This window comes from Argopecten irradians, chromosome 7 (genome assembly GCF_041381155.1).
Source record: "Argopecten irradians isolate NY chromosome 7, Ai_NY, whole genome shotgun sequence".
In the NCBI taxonomy this organism is placed as follows: Eukaryota; Metazoa; Mollusca; class Bivalvia; order Pectinida; family Pectinidae; genus Argopecten; species Argopecten irradians.
The window spans coordinates 3982826-4010125 of NC_091140.1; the positions used below are offsets into that span (position 1 = coordinate 3982826).

At 34.7% G+C, this 27300-nt stretch overlaps 1 protein-coding gene across 14 annotated transcripts in view; it reads left to right on the forward strand.

Moving 5' to 3' along the window:
- The window catches only part of LOC138327317 (probable phosphorylase b kinase regulatory subunit alpha), a 61120-nt gene extending 34998 nt beyond the window's left edge, over positions 1 to 26122 (forward strand). For 4 of the 14 annotated variants that reach the window (XM_069273313.1, XM_069273317.1, XM_069273312.1 and 1 more), the window contains 16 exons: positions 1493 to 1513; positions 3270 to 3314; positions 4947 to 5003; positions 5647 to 5863; positions 8090 to 8165; positions 9425 to 9502; positions 9776 to 9852; positions 12698 to 12776; positions 12966 to 13095; positions 13363 to 13461; positions 14061 to 14075; positions 18448 to 18659; positions 21303 to 21473; positions 21652 to 21708; positions 22009 to 22212; positions 22723 to 26122. In XM_069273313.1, coding sequence (XP_069129414.1) covers positions 1493 to 1513; positions 3270 to 3314; positions 4947 to 5003; positions 5647 to 5863; positions 8090 to 8165; positions 9425 to 9502; positions 9776 to 9852; positions 12698 to 12776; positions 12966 to 13095; positions 13363 to 13461; positions 14061 to 14075; positions 18448 to 18659; positions 21303 to 21473; positions 21652 to 21708; positions 22009 to 22212; positions 22723 to 22899 — 1715 coding nt within the window. In that variant the 3' untranslated portion in view covers positions 22900 to 26122. Of the gene's footprint in view, positions 1 to 1492; positions 1514 to 3269; positions 3315 to 4946; positions 5004 to 5646; positions 5864 to 8089; positions 8166 to 9424; positions 9503 to 9775; positions 9853 to 12697; positions 12777 to 12965; positions 13096 to 13362; positions 13462 to 14060; positions 14076 to 17096; positions 17207 to 18447; positions 18660 to 21302; positions 21474 to 21651; positions 21709 to 22008; positions 22213 to 22722 lie in introns of all 14 variants that reach the window. The other 10 variants (XM_069273314.1, XM_069273324.1, XM_069273316.1 and 7 more) reach the window with 10 other exon arrangements.
- The last annotated feature ends 1178 nt before the right edge of the window (positions 26123 to 27300 follow it).

Genomic DNA, 27300 nt, shown 5'->3' on the forward strand with positions numbered 1-27300 from the left:
TCTTTATAATACTCCACATCTTATAGCATGTAATATTTAAACAGAGAACATATAAAAAGTGGAAAATCTGATATAATTTGTATTGTGTTGTATCTGTCATGCAGATTCTTATTTAGACAGATTTTCCCTAAAACTTATCTACATCTTAAAGGATTACCCTAAACCTTGTTTCATTGACCTTGAAAGACAATCCTCATGTTTCTGTGTACCTCCCTGTATATAGCTATAGGAGTTCCCAGATATGTGATTTAGTTTAACACTCTGTATAGGTAGTAAAATACTGTGTTCATATTAGTTCCCTTCCATAAACTACAGCGAAGGTGTAGAAAAAGGTTACTCCAATACTGTACCAGAATCTACAATGTACTTGGTAATAATGAATAACTTGTAAAGTACAGAGAAAAATGGTCTGGAAAGTGAGTAAAGCACAGAAATCTAAAGTATTACCTTGTTGTGGAATACAGTAGTCAATAGTCACTCATTAACAAACTAAAGGTACAGCGGGCAATTACTTGATACTACCCTAAACAATGTGGTATTCAGTTGTAAGCCCCTTAACAAAATACAGAAAACTATTGTTTCTACTTTACAGAGCAATAGTTACCCAAGCACAAAGAACAAAAACAATTTTTGCCCCATAGGAAAGGAATAGGCAAATGTTACTCCTTATAGGAGTCATATAGACAATGGTTACTGCATTTTGGATTTTGGCTGAAAGGTCTAACTTCTGATTTAACAATAACTGTATATAAACGTTAGCCCAGCAGTGTTTGGGCAAACAATTGCTAGTCATTACATTAGACTTATATTTTATTTTTTCGGTATAATAAACAATTTATTGCCCTGACAGTAGGGAGACATGACGCTTAGTTTACCCGCGGCAAGTCATATTTCCCTCGGGCTACGCCTTCGTGAAAAATGACATGCCTTGGGTAAACTAGGCATCGTGTCTCCCTACCATCAGGGCAGTAAATGTATAATATCTCTCTTCTGTCAGGGCAATAAATGTATAATGTCTCCCTTGCAGAAAACAAGATAAATTTTAACGCATTGATTGCTGCCAAAAACAGTTTAGTAGGCAATAAAAATCTTCATTGGAGTGAAAAAGGCAATGGTTACTTCATGAAGGCAATAGCATCTCCCTTGTAGAAAACAAAGCATTAATAACCCCAGTCACAATACTGTAGTCACTGATTGCTCCCTAAAGAGTGCAATAGGTGATGGTTAACTTTCATTGGAGTAAAAAGGCAATGATCACCCCATTAAAGAGTGCAGTAGGCAATGGCTTGTTCCTTGTAGAAGACAAAGCATTAATAACCCCAGTCACAATACTGTAGCCACTGATTGCTGCCAATGAGACTGCAGTAGGCAATAATTACTCCCTACAGAAAGCATTCCCTTGCAATATACAATGACTTTGGATACACACGAGAACAATCAGTGTAGTATACCAGCAGGCTTTAGTTTCCATGTTAGATTGTTCTGTCTGTAGAGAGAGGTCAATCATTCTTCGGTAAGTTTATTAGCTTCAACTTTTCCTATGTTATTTATTTATGAGTTTATTTACTGCTTTAATTGCTTCTAAGCTTTTTGAGGTAATGACTTCGTTGGTCATTACACATTTGTTTAGCTGTCAGTCACGTTACTCAACAGTTTAGATAGTTGATGCAAATCATCGTAGGAATCAAACGTTATTAGAAACAATGAGCTGTGCTTGGTGCGTTATAAAGTTTATACTGACCCTGTCCTGATGTATTTTATTATGTTTGATTATTGCTGTAGATTCCTCTGCCAGTGTAGTAAATCTGAGAAAATAACTGTTTTAGTTCTTCATCAGCATTTCTGTAAAAAAAAATTACTAATCTAATAATCCATGAAAAAAACTTGTTTAAAAAGTTATATATCCAAGCTTCCACTTGGTTGGCATGTAGTTCCTGTTCAGTACTAAACACCCACTGTTAGACATGCTGCTTCTGTCACAACCAAATTAACTCTCATCATGGCATTTCTTGTTTAACATGTTTCTGCCACAATATTCCCTGAAACCAAGTCAGATGATTTAAGATAGCTTTTAGTTCTATTTATTTATAATTGTTTAATTTATTACTATAAATAGTAGTTTTCGTCTTGCATCATTTAATGTTATGGTTGAATTTGTTTATATGTTTTCTACTATTATTTATGCATACAGGTGTTTGTCAGTTTTTGTGTGTTCTCTATACACATATGTCATGTTGACACGATTATGGCAAATTTGATTTAATCTTTACATACCTACATATTTGTAACATTGATCTTTTGATGTCATGGTAACGTGATTATCTTGCTCATCCCATGTATGATAACGTCTGTCTTTAACTGTACATGTATGTCACTTCAACTGGTGTATAATATAAGCCTGCAGTTAGAGTTACCTGTCCTTGTTACGGTCGTGTGATGTCATGAAATGTGTGTTATTATTGTACATGTTACTGCCAGACAAACCTGGAATCAAACATTAATACTCCATCAAAATGTCATTCAAACATCACTAAATTACCTTTTATCAATTAGCACATCATGTGACAAAATAGTGGATTCTGATTGGCTACACTCATGGGTACAATTTGCAATAGTGCCCGGGAAGCAGGTACTATTGAAGTGGCGCAAAATTTAACATGAATTCATTGTGATGTCACCATTACATGACGTCATAATAACATTGTGTTTTACAGACAGTCATATGCATTTTTCATGGCCATGATAAAGTTATTCATGTTAGTAGAGTACTGCATGGATTATGATTATTGAAATGATGAGAACAAAATCATTGTTATCATTACAGTAATGGATTTATGATAGATTTAAATGTTTGTATGATATTTTCATGGAGTATAAAAAACAAACTTCATGGTCTTTGGTAGCTGCATGTACTGGTAACCAACAAATGTACTGTGTCATTTAGATTTTCATGCAGTTTTGCTTTTTAAGGGTAATTAAATTAAGTGTATATGTAATAGCACATTATCTTTTTTAGTTGTGCTATACATGTATACACTATTTCCATGGATACTAACACATACAAAAACTTAAAAAAAATATTTCAAACTGCTCTAAATTAAGACAAAAAGACATTTTTAAATAGCTGAAAATCAATCACATCTTGAAAGAACTTATAGAATTCAAAATTGTCTTTAGAGTTTTTAGTTCTTTGGTGTAATGTGATTGGTTGTTGCTATGCTACCCAGCATTGGACTGCTATGTTAGTACTCTTTGTGTTTGTTCTTGAGCTCTACATGCTTCCCTGAAGAGGCTAGACAGAAGTGGCCAGTCAGGTATGTAGGTGGTGCCACTCCATATCTTAGTCATAGCAATGTTTGATCTCTTTCATCTCTATGTTTGATCATATTCATATGAATGTTTGCACCTTTGACTTTCATCCCTAAATATTTGTTGTATATCATTCCCACAGACCTATCTTGTAAATCCTAACCTGTCTATTTATAAAATAATATGTGTTCTTTATTAACAGCATGCTTTGATGTGATTCGTAACTGTTGAGGTGACGTTTCACTGTCCTATAAAAAAAAAAGATTAAATATGGATATACAGATTGTATATCATGACTAGATCGAGAATTCTGTAGTTCTGGGATTTCTATATTTGAGTGGTATAAGATATTACAGTAAGTGTCTTGCTGTTAATGTAAATAACAATTTTTTCTCATTAATATTCTTAATCCTTCTATATTTCTATATTTGAGTGGTATAAGATATTACAGTAAGTGTCTTGCTGTTAATGTAAAATAACAATTTTTTCTCATTAATATTCTTAATCCTTCTACGTACTTCATACCTAGTTTACTGTGTACAATAGAGAATATTTCCTTATTGTGTACTCATTTCTCCTGGGCTTCTAATACATTCCTGGTGTTTTAACTCCTAGTGACTCATTGCCATTTATTCACACCAATTAAAATACTTACATATCTCCTTGGTATCTTAGTTTGTCATATGAAAACCAATAACCTGTTTTGAATGGAAATTATTTCTTAAAGGGACAATTCAGTTTATACACAGGTCAAATTATGTTATAAATGGCCATTTGGGACCCCCAGAAAGTCTTGATACAGAGCTGGTTGCTAAGGCAGGTTTCACTATATATCTGACACAAACCCGTTCTAATGAAATTTGGGAAAGTTGGCAGCACTGTAATATGCAAGCAATGTCTAGTTTGGTCACAGTGTGTGAAATGTTAAAATTCTCTGTGTCCGCCATTACTCATTACGGTCCGACATCTTGGTTGCCAAACCCTAACCTACACTTTTGAAGTAAAGTAACTTTTGTTTAGAATTTCTCAAAAAGCTAGGTCTTTAAGTAGTGTGTTGACCATATCAGAGGCATGACCTTGTCTGTAACACAATTTTTTCATCTCTTTGGTAATTAATTATTGCACTGTTTGAACCTTTGTGACACAGACTCAGGTATGGATATAGGGTATATATTGTATGTGCTTAATCATATAGCTATACAATTACGAATTACAATTGTAGCAATTGAAAGAGTTAATATCACATAATTTGTCAATATGGGTTGTTTTATTTTTTTATGTTATATTAGCTTCATTGGGATTTAACAGAATTAGCCTCTTTGAATTGTCCCTTTAAGAAGCTGATGTGTTTTGATTTTAAACAGCAACCAGATAATTATGTACATCATGTGTACATGTATCTTGTATGTTTAAGTTTATTATTTGATCATGTAAATGAATAAAAAAGTTAGAAAGTGTCACAAATTGGATTTCATTTCATTCTTGCTGTAAAAAGAGATAAAATCTACAGTTTATGTAATGTCCAAAGTTCCATGAATGGTGTGAGCATGTTTTAAATTTGTATTGCGACGATGCGTACAGTGTGAAATAAAGGTTCTTACTAAGGCTTTTACCGTTTTGCTTATATTGACCACCAGATGGAAGCTCCTGCAGTAACCCAAGTAGTCCTGGTTCCCCAGCCGATGGTATGTGTGGTATGTGTGTTAATGGTTTCCATGGTAACAAAGTACATGAATCTATTTATTCAGTGCCAAAGGATTCGTTATTATTTGACATGTTTTTATTTGCTATTCAAATGCATGTTAAAAAGTCATACAAGTGTATATTCCAGTTAGCAAAATAGGTTTTCTTCCTTTCAAAACATCAAAATCTTAGTTTCACATTTTCAATTCTGACAAACTAAATAGGATGTAACTTAAAGATATCTGATAATTCTATTTATTATTTGATTTAAGTGTTTTTCCTTTTCAAAGCTTTCAAGCATCTTAAGCTCTTAAGCACAAAATTTTCAGTGCACATACACTTGTAATATTTTTTTGTATAAATAATATGAAATTGTGTTGCTAAAATTTGAAATGGTGTATTTATTGTAAAAAGCATCAAAATTTTTTGACTTTCCATTGTGAACATTATCCACATTTACATAAGGCTTTTAAACTGTTCATAATAATTTCATGAAATTAATAAATTGCAATACCTGAAACTCCTTTTAAACAGTATGTGTTCTTCTCCTTCAGCAAAATGTTTATAACACAATGACTAATGGACTGATACCAGTTATAGCACTTGAATTTGCCTGTTGGCTATATTTTCATGTTAATCTTTTATTTGTCACAGATTCTCATGATGAACAACATCCAAAAATACACCTGAAATCCAGCCATTTTGGTGAGGATTTAGTTAGTCCAGTCGGGTCTCCGAAGATGACACACAAGGCATTTCACCGGGAAACCTATCAAGACAATATCAGCATCACAGAACTCATAGAGCAGCTTAATAACACAGAGGTCCTTCAGGAACAGGCTGACATCGTACACTTCCTGTACACTGAAAAGTAAGTCAAAGGTCATACAGTATGCTGAAAAGTAGGTCAGAGGTCCTACAATACACTGAAAAGTAAGTCAGAGGTCATACAGAAATCTGAAAAGAAAGTCAAAGGTCATACAGTAGTATACACTGAAGATTTAGTCAAAGGTCATACGTTACTATACTAACACTGAAAAGTAGGTCAGAGGTCATACAATACACTGAAAAGTAAGTCAAACGTCATACACTGAAAGTAAGTCAAAGGACATACAGTACACTGAAAAGTAAGTCAAAAGTTATAATACACTGAAAGTAAGTCAAAGGTCAAACAATACACAGAAAAGTTAGTCAAAGGTCATACAGTACACTAAAAAGGAAATCAAAGGTCAAACAGTACACTAATAAGTAAGTCAAAGGTCATGTAATACACTGAAAAGTAAGTCAAAGGTCGAAGTGTACAATTCTGTACACAGAAACATTTAGTGAAAGGCTTTGCAGTATTTGTACACTAGATTTAATTTCAAAGGTAGAGTTCTTCATTCATTTTTATCCTGGAAATCCTAATCATGGATCAAAGCCATTTTAGAAGCGGTGGCCAAGTTGTTAAGATGTCCCGACATATTACCACAAGCCTTCCACCTATGGTCACGACTTAGAATCCCATGTGGGGCAGTTGCCAGGTACTGACTGCTGGTCAGTGGTTTTTCTCCGGGTAGTGGTTTTTCTCCGGGTACTCCGGCTTTCCTCCACAAACATGGCACGTCCTTAAATGACCCTGGCTGTTACTACGAAGTTAAACTAATTATAATAACCTTACAGCCTACCCAGCCCAGATTATCATTGTTTTTGAGGAGTCACTGGTTGTATGTCAGTCTATAAATGATGAAGAAGACTGACTGGCACTGTATACTATATCCATTCACCTCCTGGAACCCAGTATTGAGCATGCACAAGTGTAGGGTACATGGGCTGGTGTTTATTATACCTCCTGAAACTCTGAAAATTGTTATATTAGACTTTTGAAGGATGGTAAATATAATTATAGTTACAGTTTTGAAGACTTTAGATGTCATTTGGTTTGACATGGGTAACAAATTGATAAAACATCTGAAATTATAAACATTAAAACCCTTTAAGCTCTGATGATGCATTAATCCATCACCAGGCCTGGGCCGAATGATGCATTAATCCATCACCAGGCCTGGGCCGAATGATGCATTAATCCATCACCAGGCCTGGGCCGAATGATGCATTAATCCATCACCAGGCCTGGGCCGAATGATGCATTAATCCATCACCAGGCCTGGGCCGAATGATGCATTAATCCATCACCAGGCCTGGGCCGAATGATGCATTAATCCATCACCAGGCCTGGGCCGAATGATGCATTAATGCATCACGGAAGTGGTTGCTTTTTCTGTACGTTTTTTCAGCAAATATACATCGATAATAATATCCCCGGTAACTTCCCTCTTAAATAAGGTAATGTTTGGTAATAAATAAAGAAATTCAGTCGGCTGTAAGACTACAAACATTCTCTATTTACGTACTTGTTTTGAACTTCTGCTCACAGGAACTTCCGGTCGGACGGGACCGACTAAACAACTGATTCCCGGAAAAAATGTTACCAAACAAAATAACAGTCTGTGTAAATAAAACTGGAATCATTCATTGAATTATAACAATATATGTCATTAATAGATAATCCGTTCACATTCTATACCCTTACAATGTTAAAACACATATCATGTATTATGTTTTGTGTACAGAGGCCATAGTGATGGTGTCTTATAGATAGCTATGGTCTGTTTAAAGATTCATCAGGTTTTGGTTGTGAAGGAATGTCAAGGAAAAGAATAGAAGCTAGTCTAAGAAATGTAAGCCAATGGCTAACTAATTATATATAATATCCCGCTACTTCTCATTTGAAACGATGGCAACCGGACGTGTTAATTTGAAAATAGGACCAGATATGCTCCATCAATGATCCATACATAATGAAATACAAATATTTAATTAGTTAGCCATTTCTATGGGAAATATTTGATAGTATTAATTTTGTACATTTTAGCTAAATTGGTAAAACATGACTTCTTGTATAGTTGCTATATAATGTATTACGTTTTGTGTACAGAGGCCTGGACTGGGACCTTCTTGTATAGTTGCTATATAATGTATTATGTTTTGTGTACAGAGGCCTGGACTGGGACCTTCTTGTATAGTTGCTATATAATGTATTATGTTTTGTGTACAGAGGCCTGGACTGGGATACAGAGGTGGGAGGTAAAACCTGCTCGGTCAGGGAGCTCCTGGTCGAACTGTACGAAAAGGTTAGTACAAATATATATGTGATCGCTGTTTATATTTGATTGGACAAAGATGGCATGTTGTTGATGCCAAAGATGTGAAATACTGCTGGACAGAAACTGGAGAGATAACAATTTAAATATAAATACTGATAGAACTACACAGATTATAATGTGATATATACTTCTGTAACAGTATCTAAATGATATGGACACAAAGGCTTGCAGTTTACATCCATTATTTATCATATTCTTTCTTACCTTATGTTACCATTCTGTAACTGTGTATGGTATATTGCACTGTATTAGACATTTTCTGTAACTGCGTATGATATGTTGTACTGTATTAGACATTTTCTGTAACTGTGTACGATATTTTGCACTGTATTAGACATTTTCTGTGACTGAACAATGTGTTGTGTTGTATAAGATACATTTTCTGTGACTGAACAATGTGTTGTGTTGTATAAGATACATTTTCTGTGACTGAACAATGTGTTATGTTGTATAAGATACATTTTCTGTGACTGTACAATGTGTTATGTTGTATTAGATACATTTTCTGTGATTGTATGATGTATTGTGTTGTATTAGATACATTTTCTGTGACTGTACGATGTATTGTGTTGTATTAGATACATCTCGTGTGACTGTATGATGTGTTGTGTTGTACTAGATACATTCCCTGTGACTGTATGATGTATTGTGTTGTATTAGATACATTTTCTGTGACTGTATGATGTGTTGTATTAGATTCATTTTCTGTGACTGAACAATGTGTTGTGTTGTATTAGGTACATTTCCTGTGACTGTACGATGTATTGTTTTGTATTAGATACATATTCTGTGACTGTATGATGTGTTGTGTTGTATTAGATACATTTTCTGTGACTGTATGATGTGTTTTGTTGTATGACATACATTTCCCGTGACTGTATGATGTATTGTGTTGTACTAGATACATTTCCTGTGACTGTATGATGTTTTTTATTGTATTAGATACATTTTCTGTGATTGTATGATGTGTTTTGCTGTATTAGATACATTTCCTGTGACTGTATGATTTGTTGTGTTGTATTAGATACATTTTCTGTGACTGTATGCTGTGTTGTGTTGTATTAGATACATTTCCTGTGATTGTATGATGTGTTGTGTTGTATTAGATACATATTCTGTGACTGTACAATGTGTTGTGTTGTATGAGATACATTTTGTGTGACTGTATGATGTGTTGTGTTGTATAAGATACGTTTCGTGTGACTGTATGATGTGTTGTGTTGTAGGCTGGACACTGGAAACAATGGTGGCTGGTCAGACACACAGCAGGGATGTTAAAGAAGCGAGTAGAAGATCTAGCTCTGGTATGGACATTATTACATTGAGCTCTTCAAACTGATGTTCTGTTCTATCTGTGTATTCAATTGATTCTTTTCTTCAGTAGTTTCATACATAAAAAACGATATCATACATGTAAATAGCATAAAAGGTGCACTTTGATAGCAATAGTGCTTTATGAAAGTTAAAATCATATTATTCATCTTTTCAATACATGTGTCTTGAAACATGTTTTTCAAACACTAAAGAATGTTTTTTAAGCATCTTGTAAGTGAATGTTATTTGCTATTTCTATCCAGGCTGCCACAGATTTGTTGGTGAGACAGAAGCTTTTATCTATCGGCCTGCCCCCACACAGGGAGAAGGAGATCTCGTGGTAAGTCCAGGGTAATAATTAAATCCCTGTGGTATGTCTACACAGGGAGAAGGAAATCTCGTGGTAAGTCCAGGGTAATAACTAAATCCCTGTGGTATTTCTACACAGGGAGAAGGAGATCTCGTGGTAAGTCTAGGGTAATAACTAAATCCCTGTGGTATTTCTACACAGGGAGAAGGAGATCTCTTGGTAAGTCCAGGGTAATAACTAAATCCCTGTGGTATGTCTACACAGGGAGAAGGCGATCTCATGGTAAGTCCAGGGTAATAACTAAATCCCTGTGGTATTTCTACACAGGGAGAAGGAGATCTCATGGTAAGTCCAGGGTAATAACTAAATCCCTGTGGTATGTCTACACAGGGAGAAGGAGATCTCGTGGTAAGTCCAGGGTAATAACTAAATCCCTCTGGTATTTCTACACAGGGAGAAGGAGATCTCATGGTAAGTCCAGGGTAATAACTAAATCCCTCTGGTATTTCTACACAGGGAGAAGGAGATGTCATGGTAAGTCCAGGGTAATAACTAAATCCCTGTGGTATTTCTACACAGGGAGAAGGAGATGTCATGGTAAGTCCAGGGTAATAACTAAATCCCTGTGGTATTTCTACACAGGGAGAAGGAGATCTCATGGTAAGTCCAGGGTAATAACTAAATCCCTCTGGTATTTCTACACAGGGAGAAGGAAATCTCGTGGTAAGTCCAGGGTAATAACTAAATCCCTGTGGTATTTCTACACAGGGAGAAGGAGATCTCGTGGTAAGTCCAGGGTAATAACTAAATCCCTGTGGTATGTCTACACAGGGAGAAGGAGATCTCGTGGTAAGTCCAGGGTAATAACTAAATCCCTGTGGTATTTCTACACAGGGAGAAGGAGATCTCATGGTAAGTCCAGGGTAATAACTAAATCCCTGTGGTATTTCTACACAGGGAGAAGGAGATCTCATGGTAAGTCCAGGGTAATAACTAAATCCCTGTGGTATTTCTACACAGGGAGAAGGAAATCTCATGGTAAGTCCAGGGTAATAACTAAATCCCTGTGGTATTTCTACACAGGGAGAAGGAGATCTCATGGTAAGTCCAGGGTAATAACTAAATCCCTGTGGTATTTCTACACAGGGAGAAGGAGATCTCATGGTAAGTCCAGGGTAATAACTAAATCCCTCTGGTATTTCTACACAGGGAGAAGGAGATCTCATGGTAAGTCCAGGGTAATAACTAAATCCCTGTGGTATGTCTACACAGGGAGAAGGAGATCTCTTGGTAAGTCCAGGGTAATAACTAAATCCCTGTGGTATTTCTACACAGGGAGAAGGAGATCTCGTGGTAAGTCCAGGGTAATAACTAAATCCCTGTGGTATTTCTACACAGGGAGAAGGAGATCTCGTGGTAAGTCCAGGGTAATAACTAAATCCCTCTGGTATTTCTACACAGGGAGAAGGAGATCTCTTGGTAAGTCCAGGGTAATAACTAAATCCCTGTGGTATGTCTACACAGGGAGAAGGCGATCTCATGGTAAGTCCAGGGTAATAACTAAATCCCTGTGGTATTTCTACACAGGGAGAAGGAGATCTCATGGTAAGTCCAGGGTAATAACTAAATCCCTGTGGTATGTCTACACAGGGAGAAGGAGATCTCGTGGTAAGTCCAGGGTAATAACTAAATCCCTCTGGTATTTCTACACAGGGAGAAGGAGATCTCATGGTAAGTCCAGGGTAATAACTAAATCCCTCTGGTATTTCTACACAGGGAGAAGGAGATGTCATGGTAAGTCCAGGGTAATAACTAAATCCCTGTGGTATTTCTACACAGGGAGAAGGAAATCTCATGGTAAGTCCAGGGTAATAACTAAATCCCTGTGGTATTTCTACACAGGGAGAAGGAGATCTCATGGTAAGTCCAGGGTAATAACTAAATCCCTCTGGTATTTCTACACAGGGAGAAGGAAATCTCGTGTTAAGTCCAGGGTAATAACTAAATCCCTCTGGTATTTCTACACAGGGAGAAGGAGATCTCATGGTAAGTCCAGGGTAATAACTAAATCCCTGTGGTATGTCTACACAGGGAGAAGGAGATCTCGTGGTAAGTCCAGGGTAATAACTAAATCCCTGTGGTATTTCTACACAGGGAGAAGGAGATCTCATGGTAAGTCCAGGGTAATAACTAAATCCCTGTGGTATTTCTACACAGGGAGAAGGAGATCTCATGGTAAGTCCAGGGTAATAACTAAATCCCTGTGGTATTTCTACACAGGGAGAAGGAGATCTCATGGTAAGTCCAGGGTAATAACTAAATCCCTGTGGTATTTCTACACAGGGAGAAGGAGATCTCATGGTAAGTCCAGGGTAATAACTAAATCCCTGTGGTATTTCTACACAGGGAGAAGGAGATCTCGTGGTAAGTCCAGGGTAATAACTAAATCCCTGTGGTATTTCTACACAGGGAGAAGGAGATCTCATGGTAAGTCCAGGGTAATAACTAAATCCCTGTGGTATTTCTACACAGGGAGAAGGAGATCTCGTGGTAAGTCCAGGGTAATAACTAAATCCCTGTGGTATTTCTATTCATTAAACCAAATTTATTGAAGTCCTTCATTCCAAAGTCTTTTACATTTGACACTATGTACATTGGTGGGGATTACAAAGGATTGGTTTATAAACTATTTTTAAATTTGTTGGTCCCTTAATAAAGTGTCGGACAAATTTGAAGATGCCCAATGTACTGCTAGATCAAAATTTCTTGCACTTCAAGGTCACACTACTAGTAAATTCTTATAAAGTATACTTAACATGTTTTTAGTATTCTGTCTCCTATTGGTAAATTTTGATATATGGTATCTTGTTTTTAGTCCTCTTCCTCCAGATGAACTTGCTACCATCATATTTGAAGCCTGTGGGACTGATCTTAGTACAGCTTCCCTCACACAGGTAAACTCTATATGTGTCAGTAATATATCGACTGTCAGTAGGTTTTCTTTGTAAATTCATCAAGGACCATAACAAATTGATGTAACCTTTAATTAGCTGATGCTATTATAGATTGTATTGATTTCTATTTAAACTATTGCTGATTTGTTAAGAATTCGCCATATAAACAGATACCTGTACCATTGATAGGAAATCCTCATCTACCTGGCGATGTTTATTCGGACGGAGCCGAAACTTTTCCGTGAGATGTTGAGACTAAGGGTAGGCCTTATCATCCAGGTGATGGCCTCGGAACTAGCCAGGACCTTTAAATGTTCAGGTATAATATTGTTCAGGGTTCACATAATCACAATTAAGCAATTATAAAGAAATAATTGTATTACTTTGGATGTTTGTTTCCATTTTGCAACCAAAAGGAATGTCTGCAGGTCTAGTCTGTAAGGATTTTTTTTTTGAGATTTAGGAATGATGCATCATGCTTTGATATAATATAGAGGTAGAGGTATTCATGTCATGTCGATCTTGTTTTGACTTCAGACCATCTCCTTACTTTACCATGGCAGTCAGAATGTATTGATTATTTCAGGTGATGAAGCCTCAGATCACCTACTTAACTTATCTCCCTTTGAGCTGAAAACCCTTCTTCATCACATACTGAGTGGCAAGGAATTCGTCATTAGCTCTGGTAAGGGTTATACTATATATAAACCAGAATTGTGTTTGTATACATGTAGGAAAAGAATAAAAATTATGAAATGATATAGGGGAAAAAAAAAAACGATTATCTGAATTATCTATAACAAAACCAATTTTCTAACTGAAGAAAAGAATGGAATCATAAAATAATGAAGGGGAAAAATGATTATTTGAATTATTTTTAACAAGGCCAATTTTCTGACTAAAGTTTTGTGTATTTTGTTTAGTATTCTCTTAGGTAGATAATAATTCAGTTAAGAAAGACAGAGTTATATCAATCTTGATTATCCATAGAGGACTTTACCAGGTAATAATATATACATTTTCTCTGAGCTTGATTATTTTTAGAGTCAGAGAGGGAGGAATTATTTATTCAAAATGTTTCTTTGCTTACATATGGTCCATAAATATGAGATATTGAGGTTATTATTTCTGTTATTAAGATTTAACTGACATGCGAGTATCCTGTACAAAATTACAATGTTTTAAGGGTAAGAATTGTTGAATTTCATCATATTGTTTTTAAACTTTTCATTTTTTTGTCTGATCCCTTATATGTTTTTGAAATTTTCTTTACCACACTGGTAGAAAACAAGATTAAAGGTATTGTAACTCTATATGGCCTATAGTATAATGCTAACTGTTTACTGACCATCGTCACACAGTGATAGAATTATTTGCTAATATATATTGTTTATTTCACAAATCAGCTGATGATTTTGGTTGCTGTTTTTACACATGACTGCTATTCCTGCTAATTGTCTGTTGTCTTTTGGCTTGTAATGTAGTCTTTATAAGAATCTAAGAAAGGCATTTCTAGGAACAAATGAATTCCCTATACATGTAAAATGTAATTAAACTTTTTTTTTTTAAAGATCAATAATAGGAGGTAGAATATCACAGACTGAATGATTTAAAGTAAATGTAACTTAAAAGGATTTATTGATTTGACAAAAATCATTTTTTCTTTTTGACAAATTAGTATACTTGGTAATGCCAATTATCATTCTTTCACTGTACAGTTAGTAGTAATACAGTACTTTATTTTAATCTTTTGGAAAATTAAGGGATTCAAATATGTTGGTATTGAATAGATTAATTTAATATTTTGATATACTAAATATAGTAGTATATAATACTCAATACTAATGAGTTTGATGGATATTCATGAGTTCACTTATGATAAACCAAACAGGCCTGCTGAATTATCATGCTGATTTCCTAATATAAAAAGAAATACACATCAAACGATATGGTGATACATTATTAATTAACAGAAGGTATACTATCATCATTGTTTCACTTAAATCAGTGTGCAGTTGTATCTATAATCCCTGTTTGAGACTGATTCAGTATATTAACTGTAACATTAAGGACTTCTATGATAATTGTGGTTGAGGTATATGTACCTGAAGTTAGGTTTTCACCATCTAATACAGCACCGTAGTTATAATACATAAATAGCTACTACATTTAAAGTATTCATCTAACGTAAGAAATATATTCCCACCACTAAGGATACCAATGCCTGTCTATGTAGGATTTTGGTTTCCTTTTGCACAAATTATGATGTATTTAAATTTTATTTTATCAATTGTTTCTTTCTCACTTTTTATCTATTTTTTTGCATTGAAATAAATATGAAGGAGTATTAATGATCACAATCACAAATGAATCATGTAAATCAAAACTAGAAGAAATAGAATCAATTTTTATATAATTTACTATAATCTTTCTAACGATCTCAGAAATTCAATTCCATTTCCATCAGTTTTATAAGTGATCCTTTGTTGTTTGTACAATTTTCTATGTTTTGTCTTCATTTCATGAAAACATGTTTTTATTTTTATTGCTATTTCAGTTTTTCTGGGTTTTTTTTTTCTTCTAATATTTCTTTGATCACTCTTTGAAAAAGTTTCATGTGAAACGATGATGTGAAAATATCAAACGAGAAAATTCAGCATTCAAGTGTTATTGGATAATCCGTAAGTTTAAATGAATGTTTATTAACAACATCAAACAAAAGAAATGAAGGATCAGATAAAAAAATTCTATCACAAGCAATGATAATGAAATACAAAAATGTACATGTTTAAACGACTTAAACCCATGATAAATCAATTGGATATTCTTAACTCTGTTTGGATTTATATATATTTTGTATTAAGTTGAATTTACAATATTTATTTGATGCTTTAGGTTGAATATTTCAAATACTTCTTTCCTTTTCAGAACTTTTAGATTATCATGTTATCACAAGCTGAACTTATAACACAAAGCAAAACGGAAAAAAAGTTCAATCTTCACTTTTGCAGAATTATTGAGAATACAGCGCACAGTGAATGCTTTTAGTTTTTTGTTGATTTGATTCCACACCTTATGAATATTTAATGTTATTTGCACCTGACCAGTATTTGTGTACAAACAAGTGAAATCTGAACATTTCACTAGTGTTTGTGTACAAACAAGTGAAATCTGTGTGTTTCACTAGTGTTTGTGTACAAAAAAGTAAAATCTGAACGTTTCACTAGTGTTTGTGTACAAACAAGTGAAATCAGTGTGTTTCACTAGTGTTTGTGTACAAACAAGTGAAATCTGAATGTTTCACTAGTGTTTGTGTACAAACAAGTGAAATCTGAACGTTTTACCTTGTGTTTGTGTACAAACAAGTGAAATCTGAACGTTTTACCTTGTGTTTGTGTACAAACAAGTGAAATCTGAATGTTTCATTAGTGTTTGTATACAAACAAGTGAAATCTGAGTGTTTCACTAGTGTTTGTATACAAACAAGTGAAATCTGAATGTTTCATCAGTGTTTGTGTACAAACTAGTGAAATCTGAGTTTTCACATTTCTGATTGAGTTATCCACATTTTCCTCCCACTCTTCTGAAACCAGTTGATATTTCTTTTCTTCATTTTGTTTCTCTTCAAAGATCATTCTAGAAACAGCATGTTAATTATTTTGTTAATATATTTATACATAATGTTAAAAACATTTACATTATATCTTTGCTGTGTAATTGTTTATCAATTTACCACTAGTACTCATTTCCATAGAAGTAAGTTTAAACTTTTCAAACTTATCATGCAATGTCTTGTAATTGAAATGAAATATAATTTTTGATATCATGACAGAAATTTTACATATGACAATGTTATTTATGTATAACGTGCTTAACTAAGCCCTCATCAGGTCAGTATTTACCTATTACAGAGTTATCTCCCTTGTTGGTAGGTATTGATTGTGGCCCAATGTGTATATGTTTGTAGGTACACATGCAACATCATATTTAACGTAATTTCTGCACATAATCTTATGCCATTACTCTCTATACCTACCATCAGATACAGATAACTCTGTAATATGCAATAGCGGAATACTACTTGTGAGAATGGTGTGAGCTATGTGTATTTGCTGTACTGAGTGGCTTGTATAAACAAATGTGTGATCATAATTTGTTAACATGAATTTATTTCAGTATGTGAGTTTTAGATGACAGAAATCCCTGTATACAATGTATCTGTGATAAAGAAACACTTATTTATTGTGTGTATCGATTGCACTAATTAGCTGATATTGTTAATTGGCATGTGTGTAGTATCCCATATTTATTTCTCCATAGAATTAAGTGACGGCGGAACCGGTGAAGATTTCCATTTATCGGTGAAAACTAAGAAGAAAAGGGAGGAAACTTCAGATTTTGCTAAACTAAGCAGTAAATCCCCACATAAGGTTTTTATATTGTCCTTTACTTATATTTATGTTACTAGTTTCTCTTCAGTTGGCATCCATAGGCTATAGAAAGTGGTATAAAGCTATTGCTACAAACATAATTGGCTATTGGGTAAGGCTGTCAGCAGTAGATGCATGTCAGACAGATTATTATTACAAATAACATTTTCAATAGTTAATCGTTATTTAGTATAAACTATAGAAAATATAACCCAGTTCAATTACAAAATACCAGTTTATTGAATTGTTTGAGGAAACAGTTCAAATCTTTCACATTGATGAAAAAAAGTCCCATGTTTTCTATACAAAGAGGTTTTCACTTACATTACATGCCTATGAAAACAAATATAAATATGAAAATTAATAAATTTGTTCTCTTTTCCCATGGCAACTTCAGACAAAACAATCATAATACTATCAGAATATCAATTGTCAATTTATAGTAAATAGGTTCTTTATAATAGTGGGTCTGGGTCCTTCGGCCGGCGGCTAGCTCCAAATCTAACATTCAGTACTAAGGCTGTGTATATGACCTAACATATACTAATAATATTGTATTTCTGTTGCTTTAGCTATGACTTAATTAATTTTATCTGCTATTTCATATATATGTATTTTGGCTTTGGAAGACTTCTTACTCTAAATCTAAGAAAATGACAAAGTGAGAAATGATTGGACATATGGTAGTGCAAAATTGATACAGCCAATGTTTTTTATGACTTTTGACTTCTAAATGCTTTTGTCACAATGCCATAGTTTGAGGATAATAATGCGGTTATGCAATGGTATTTCTCTTGGCTTAAGGAAGTTTAATATGTTTGACTCTGTAAGAAAATACTTGTATGATGATCCACCAATTACTTTGTCAATCTTTCAAAGCTTTAATATATTTATCTCTGCACTATATGTAGATTGCTTTGCTGTGTCTTGCATGCTCAATGTTATTCTAAAGATCATGCTTCTGACTGTGTTCCAGTGGCCTTACCTTCTCAAGCTTCCAAGCTTATGCTAACACTAAATGTTTTGTGTGTAGATTAAGATATATTTTAGTACCACACCAGAGCGTAAGTGATATCGGGTTGTTGTGTTGGATGCAGTGCTAACCCTACCGGTGCCTGTGTGCTTCATTAAGGTTAGTTTAGTTTGTGTGACTGAGCTTTCTAGCACAACACTGCAGTAAGATCCACCTGAGGCGTGCTGCCAGACACAAGTGGTGCATGAGTTGGTTTGTTGTGTTAAAGATGAGCAGTACGCCTTGAAAATGAGACAGGAAGCGAGAAGCAGTGCCGGCACTCCAGGCCTGACTCTGGAGGTACCATCAACGACCACTAGGAGAAAGAGCAGCATAGGAGGACTGGAGACGCTCTCTCCCTATGTCCTCATGGACCGACGCAAGAGCTCTGTTAGTGAAGTGCAGTGGTCTATGATGATTGATAGGAGGATGTCTTGTGCTGTAAGTCCTAATGATGGATCATCTACCCAAATGCCATGCAGCATTTTCGGACCATCCCATCTGTCCCTTGGTAGATAAGGCCAAAATCCAGCTTGAGGTCATGCAGCAATATCGAATCATTTCATTGATCCTTTGATGTATGATGGCAAAACTTATCCCAATGATATGCGCTATCATTTATCCATTCCGCTTTTCCTGCCGACGGTTTTTGGCAACAGTTTCATCGTCATGATGCAATGTTCGACCGGGCAATTAGTCTTTGCGGATATATATAGGGAAATGCATACAAATGTCATACTGTAATGTCAGACTGTTCCACACGTCCTTGGATATGTAAGAGTGAACATAAATCTCGATTCCATTCAGCATTATCAGACATTGTCCATGGACGTATAAAGATATATCCATTCTATTGTCATACAATATTTCCCCTTCGTTCCAACAGTCAGCAGGAGGTGTTAAGAAGCAACATTCGTCAGTGTATAATGACGTATTATAAACGAACTAATAAAGGAAAAACGAGTACATAGCTAAAGCATATTTCTCCTTTTATAAACAATCTGGCCTTAAAATATCATATATTATGATGATTTAATTACCTTGTTAGATATCATGCTAAGCTTCAGCTTTTGAAGTCAGTTAAAATGCAACTACCTTTAAATAACTCATTTGAGTGCGATTTTATTTCTCATGATAACGGTTATTAGAAAATATATTACTAAATTGCGAAAAAGTGGAAGGGTTTAATATGCAAAATTACAAGTAAGTTCTTTGTAAAGATAGGCTGGCTTGCCGAAAAATCTTGTAAAGTGGCTTGCCGAATATAACTTGTGAAAATAGGTTGGCTTGCCAAATATAGCTTGTGAAAATAGGTTGGCTTGCCGAATATAGCTTTCATTGTCAGCGTAGTTCCTTAGAAGTTGATTACCTAACAAAGTACAAATACTTACATTGGTGTGGTTCATTAGGTACATCAAGCCAGAGCTTGGTGTGGTACATTAGGTACATCGTCTGGTTTGTTAGACTGTGTGTACTGACCTGTCAGACGTCATACCCAATGACCGGACTATCTGTAATATACAGTAACAGCGTCCACGTTAATCTCCGCTTTACAACCTCACTGTGTCGCCAGCAGTTTCATCTTAACCTCCTACCTAATAACTGAAGTTACCTCCCTTGTGTTGCCAGCTGTTCCATTCCGTACGTCTGAAATCTTCTGAACGTTTGTGTTATGAAGTAGGGAGTGCTATATTAATTGTTAATTGGCCTTATTAAAAAATCGTTTTTCTTTTTCTTTTGCTGACTCTTTGATGCATGGATAATTTTCTTTTGATCCTGTGAAACTTGTGATATCTTTATTAACGCATGTACTTGTCACTTTTGAATTTCACTACGAAGTCTTGTATAATTTACTTGGATTGAGTGATGAGTTTTTCTATTCATACTAGATTTCTAGCATGTGTAAATTTCTGTTGATCAAACTGGTCTATATTAGTCATTAATATTTTCATTAACACATTAATATTACATACGTTCTAGATGTTGCTTTTAAAGGCCCACTACCTTTCCGAAACGGCTTTTAATTTTTAAAATGGGAATGTAAAACAAGATCGATAATTTTGTAGAGTCCTAAAAATTATTAAGTTACCGTAAATACTACATTTATCATCACCTTCTGAACGATTTGATTAAAATAAATAAAATGTTTATTTTCATAACGCGGGTCGTATTATGTTTCCCGCCGTCGTCCTAAATACCCCGCGGTAGTTGACTATCACTGCGCCAGACGGCAAAACAGCGAATTGACTCTCCACTGTTTTCATATATTACGCAGGCAATCTTGCATATGTTTGGTGTCGTAACCTTATTTTAGATCATCAGTATGCATTTTCTGGTGTTATTAATGTTTTTTTAAGAAACTTTATATTTTGCTCCGGAAAGGTAATGGGCCTTTAACGTTAAATCCAGTAAGAATTTTAAAGGTCTGTATTAGACTTTCCAATAATATTATTTGATCATTCTCATATCTGCCTGTTATGCTAGCTATACTTTTACATTCCTCCTTACTATGGCTAGAAAATTCATCTCACCAAATATTGCCAGCTACTGAGCCATTACATTATTAACCTTTGATATAAACATTGATCATTTGACAAGTTAGATACTCCTCACTGGCTAAACCTTCGATTGGAGCTTGTAGATATACAATGAAGCTACATTTTAATTCCACACTTCCCAGCTTTGCTCACTAAAAAGAGAAAGGTTTGTTACTTAGCAATGCTAAATTTTAGGGCTTCGTTAGAGCTTTCTTGCTTTGTGATATTTCCTCTAGTTCAAAATTAGTGTATGATTTTTCCAAGGCGACGGAAATAGTGAAAAGAATATCTAACACGTCTATATATAGTTCATTATTGAAGTACATTAAAGATATTTAAATGGAAATACTGTTGTGGCATTTTCAGATGCAATTTAATCGGTCTTCTTATCTTTCGATTCTTTATATTAATGAAATTTCAGTATTTGAAATCAACAGAATTATATTAAAACTTGTTAAATAAAGATTTTCCAATATCCTAGAAGTAAACGATAATATTTTATGTCGAAATCGGGAAGAAGTCACATTTCCTTTGTCCCATCATTTAGGTTATTTCTTCCACGCCGACGGTAACGTTGAACCAGACGGTTGACAGCCCTGAGGAGGAGGACATTACGATGGATAGACAGGGACAATGGCTCCGTAGACGGAGACTAGATGGAGCCCTGAACCGTGTCCCTGTCGGGTTCTACCCCCGCGTGTGGCACTTCCTCAATACGGTAGGAAGCTACGATACAAAGAAAATTATACTGAATTTATTGATTGTGATTTTGTATTTTTACTGTCTTCATATGAAGTTTTGCTTTAACTCGTTTTACACGAAGTGAAATTGCTGTATTATAGCATGGTTCTTTGTAACATCTGTTAAACTTGCTTTTACTTTTAATACTTTGTTAGTTTGCTCCAGGAGTGTCAATAGAAGGTGAACACTTACCACAGACTCTCACTCGGGAGGTACGTACACAGTTATAGAGGCTATTCTCAATGTCACTTATCCTGCTCTGAACAAATCATATACATATAACTAAAATGTTTTTGAATTCTGATGAAATCAGATATTGAAATAGAAATCTGATAAAATCAGACATTGAAATAAAAGCTGAAGATTAATGGCAAGACATCTCTTGTTACTGTAGAAGTAAGGTTTTAAACAAGTTGTTGCCTATGTTTTTGTTTACCATGTTAGTACCTTTTCACTGTAGAAGTTCTTAATTGATCTTTTCTAAATTGATATTGAATCTTTCTGTTTTCTAGATGACACCGGGAGAGTTGAAATTTGCGTTAAAAGTAGAGATGGTTCTGAATCGAATTCCCCAGCCAGAATACCGCCAACTGATGGTAGAGGCGTTAATGGTAGTAACACTGATCAGCGAGAACGAGTGGAAACCGGAGTACCGAGGTGTGATCCATATCGACAGAATGGTACACGAGGCGAACAATCTATACATACAGGATCAGGTAAGAACTGAAGGGAAACTTAAGAAGTAGTTCAGAACCAGACTGTTGGGGGTATTTGATGATGCTTCATGCTACACTTCTCTCTTATTTCTTTTCAACCAAAACGACCTTAGACACCTCTATACCCTGTATGTACCTGTAAAGTAGGACCTTCATAAATGTACATGATGCATCGACTGAGCTTTCTTGTCTCCTGCAATTGACCTGGTCAAAACTATATGTATCGTACACTATCAAATGCAGATATTGTTGAGAAAAACAGTCATTCACCCGATCATTTTACCTTCATTTGAAATTTCAACATGTTTGACGACTGGATAAAGAAGAAATAACATAATATCATACCCTGACGGCATATACCAATGAAATAAGTAGTTTCTTAATGGGAAATTGTTGTTATCAGGTAGAGCACCTGGAGAAATAGGTTGATACTTATAAAAATAGAAGAATAAGTTTGTTGTTTTTAAAAACTAAACTTTTATACTTACCCTTTCTGTCTTTCCTTAACAGAAGATGCCGGCCGCCGTGGCCCTGGAGTGTGAAGGAGCGGCCGGGATATGTCACCACTTCTATGATAGTGCCCCCAGTGGTCGCTATGGAACAATGTCATATCTTTGTAGATCTCTGGCCAAAATCTTCGGCGTCCCAGCTGGCTCTACAGACAACATTGAATGTGCCATTAGCTGATATACCAAAAATACTCTTGTGACATGCTGGCATATCATTCCCCTGCTTCAACAATTCCACTTCCCTGATACAAATGGCAAGTCTACAGTATGAAGTCATGTGATATTGGTCTAGATCATGTGATATTTTGTAAAGTAAAAATAACTCTTAGGTCAGTGTCTAGCTACTACCTCAAGATAATTTATTGTTCCAAATTTCCTTTCATATAGAAATTGGTTAACACTTTGTCTAGTTAAACATCTCAACATGCTAAATGAATTCAGAAGAATTGTATAATCTTTTATTTCCAAATAGATTATGCCCGATATTTCCATACTTGTTTCAAATCAGTTATATTACTGAAAATAACTACACTACATGTGTACAAAATGTGCGATACCAATTGATCAGAATTGAATTAGGAGATAAATGTTTGGTGCTAACTTAATTTCTAACGAATGCTTTAATGAAGAGATCACGTTATAGGTAGCTTCTTAATAACACATTATTCTTTCGTTCGGTTTTAATATGTTCTGTTTCAAGAAAGCATGAGATTGGTTTGAGAGTTCTTAGAGAAGAATTGATTGCTAAATCGTCTTTCTTTATTTCGAATCTCAGAATTATGACCTAAAGGTTTCAGCTGTTGAGTTATTTCACTAAACATGCGTTGTGTTGTTACTGTGTTGATTTTTATTGCTGTGCTTCCACGAGAAACAAAACCATGTACATAACCGTATACTTAGACTTACATCATCACCATTACAATTATTATTTTTGTATTCTCTGTAAAATTCGAGATTGTAACCGCTTTGAACGGAAATTAATGATTATAAATGATGTGATATTGGGCAATGTATTGGCAAGGATATATATCAGATATAAACGTCCTTGATATTAGGAACGTATCACTCCTAGTCTAAGTTAGTGACTAATTCCTCAATTTATATATTGTTTAGAGTCATCAAATCGCCTACAATTATGTGACCAGTTTAACCATTAATTTGTGATAGTTGATTAAACTTTCACACAATTTCTTTCCTTAGTAAATCACATTATATTAACTTTGATATGTGTAGCATTGAACGTATAACTTACAGAAGTTCTTCCTCGCTTACAGCGCCAATCAAAATATTATTTTATGACTTTCATAATGGAATTCAAGTTCTGTAATAACAATTTACAGGGGTTATCTCCCTTCCATGAAGAATGTTCTGTTTGTTGTGACACGATATATAGTTGTGTTTTATTTCAGATTTTGTTCTATTTTATGATGTTTTGCCCACCTCTTTAAACTATATGGACTTTTGATCTGTTATTTTATATTAACATTGTTTCGATTGAAAATCGTCATTACTTCTCAACTCTATTGTTTGCTGTTTTTCTCTCTGAGTAATTGAAAACAAAATATATATATATATATCGCAAAAACACCGAGCATATCATTTTGGGATGTTTATTTTTGTTAGCTGTCTTTATCATTTGATTTTGTTTGATTACATAATGTTTGATACATTGTTCACCTACCGAGTATTCTAGTCAATGTTGCGTCATTATATATAATTATTGTATGACAATGTGTAAAACATTTCGTGGTAACAGTATCAGTTAATCAGTTTCATGTTATTTTTTTCTATGAACATGCTATCTGACAGGGATAAAAATATGTAAAACCACGAGATTCTTGCCATGTTCAAGACCAAATACAATGCGTTTGTATTCATTGCCACGATCAAAATGGTGTATGTCATTGTAAGTTTAAGCACAAGCTGTAATACCTTCAATGTGGTTTTTTTTTCAGTTTTTGCCAAACAAAAAAAGTGAATCATGATTTGCCAAATTCGATATTTCCACGGTCATTGCGACAGTTCAGTATAACTTTTTGATATTATGTATCCATGTTGGATTCACTTTGAACGAAATCCTTTCTGTCCTTGTTATATTACCGACTACTGTATGACCAACACTAAAGTGAGTGCTGGCCATGGTAGTCTTTTCTGGTACCGATTGTTGTATATTTAAAGATGGTCCACCGCCGACAGAGCATAAACGATGTTCATCATTTGAACAAGAATTTGTGTTTAATCGTGTAATGCACATGTCAAATTAACACAAAAAAAGTAATATGAAATAATTTATTTTGCTTTTGGTGCATGCGCAACCAGAACTTTGTTCCATATCGGACATAGTGCCACGGATTTTATTCGGAATACAATTCATATATTTAATATTTTTATCTTAAAGCAAAATAAGAAGCTCAAACTTTTCAATGGCGGTAATGGTGAAAAGTAAGTAACTTTTGTATTTGAATGAAAATACTAAATCGTCTGCTCCTGTTTTTGATAGAGAAAACTACCATTAGTCACCGGTGTAGCATCTTTAACGTTAAAACTGTGATGTCCTCCCCTATTGTTTGGAGTACTATGTCCAACAGATGGTCGTATGACTCATCTGAAACTTCGCGCCTTAGACTGTCTTATATTCTACATAATAGACAGTTTTCGGCTTATATCCATCATATAAATCCAATATTAAAAAGTCTTGCATTTCGTAAATTATGCATAATTGTTTTCACTTTTGTATGGTATGTAAATATTATTTTGAAATAAAACCTTATGTATTGATGTGTATTATGATATATACAAAAAGTACATGTGATAATATTTTTTTAGGTCTCTCGAATTGGTGAATACATGATTTGAGGCATCCTCGATATTCCAGGGGTTCCGATCACTTACGATCTCTACACCCCTGGACTATCTCATAGTTAAACTGGAGGCAACAGAATAGAACAGGTAATTTAGTCATTTGATGTACATCAAAAGAGTCGTGTAACGGTGCAATGTGGTTGACTGTGTGGCTTTGATGTTAGGCGTCGCTCTCTCTGTACTCTTCAAAGGAAATCTTACCTAGCCTGTGATTGGTCAAATGTTTTCCGCTGAGCTGCCTTCAATTTCACAATGAGATAGACCAGGGGTGTAGTGATCGAAAGTGATCGGAACCCCTGGAGTATCGAGGATGGATTTGAGGTTAACCCAATACTAGTAGATACATTATGTTTCAGTAAATAGTAATTACAACTTGTATAGTGTTGATTTTCACTAAAGCAGTATGTTTATGTACTGGTTCTACAGTATGAGTAGAGTTAGTACGTGTGACTGTGATATAGAATCAGGCTAACTGTAATACATTATTGGTTATTTGCTCCCCTTTTTAATTCAGAAATAAATATATCAAAGCCACTTGGGTTTTTTGTTCTCTTTGTTTTTGTTCAAAGTTTCCTGTTAGGGTGAAGACAGTGACAGGACATCACTACTTTACAAAAATGTACAATAAATCTAGCTTGAATCTCACCTTGACGATATCGTTGGATTATTGTACTTAAGTGGTCCGTCCGATTGTGCCAATGTCAAGTCTTCAGAGACAGTGAAATGGAGGTTATGATTACTGGGTGTAATTTAGAAACTTAAAGTCAAATTAGGATTTATTATCGTCTGCAAATAGGAAATGATGTACGCTGGCTGATGCGGAAGTTTGGAACATGTCCAGTGGTTTTCTCTGTTTATTACTCCGTACCATATACTGGCTAACGTCAACTCATGTATTGTCGTGACATGCAGGAATCCCGCACACTCTCATTTACCTGCTTAATTTCTCTTTACGTTACCGACTAGGACCAACATTATACCACAATATCAAAACATGCCGGCGTGATAGGTGAAAAAGAACATCTCAAATGTGTGGCACTGATTTAAAACCAATTGAGAAGAAATTATATGCTTTTACACACCATTAATTTGTCGGGAAACATGTTCAAATATGTATATCTTATTTTGTTATCTATGAACATGTATAACAAAATGATCAGAAGCAAGATCTGCCATAAATCTACACATAAAACATATCATTTTCCTCAGATACCGCCCACAAAGACATCTGAATATATTTGCGGAGTTCAAACGTACGTGATTTATGTGCCAACACCGAAAAATCTGTTATACATAGAAGGAATAGATATCAAAGATAAGAACTTTAAGTGATAATATACAATTCCTAGTATAAAGATTACATATTATCTACGGAGGAGTATGGGGAAGATTGGGCGCTGAAGATGGTTGTGAGTTCCGAGTTCCGTTTAACTTAAGCGAAACATAACTCTCCTACTACATGTATTACACTAGATATTCAAGAATGTGGAATGGTACGAAAATCAAACGGGCAGTAACAATGCTTTAAAAAAAAGTATTATTTAGCATCCTTTTCCGCGCGTTTGCAAGATGATGATTTATAACTATTTCATTTAATCTGTATTTCGTATATAGCTAAGAATTAAATGCAAAAGCGATATCGCACAGAAGCATTCCTTGTCTATTTCTAAATTGCATTTATTGCTTATAGACAAACGTTCCACTTACTAACCTTGTA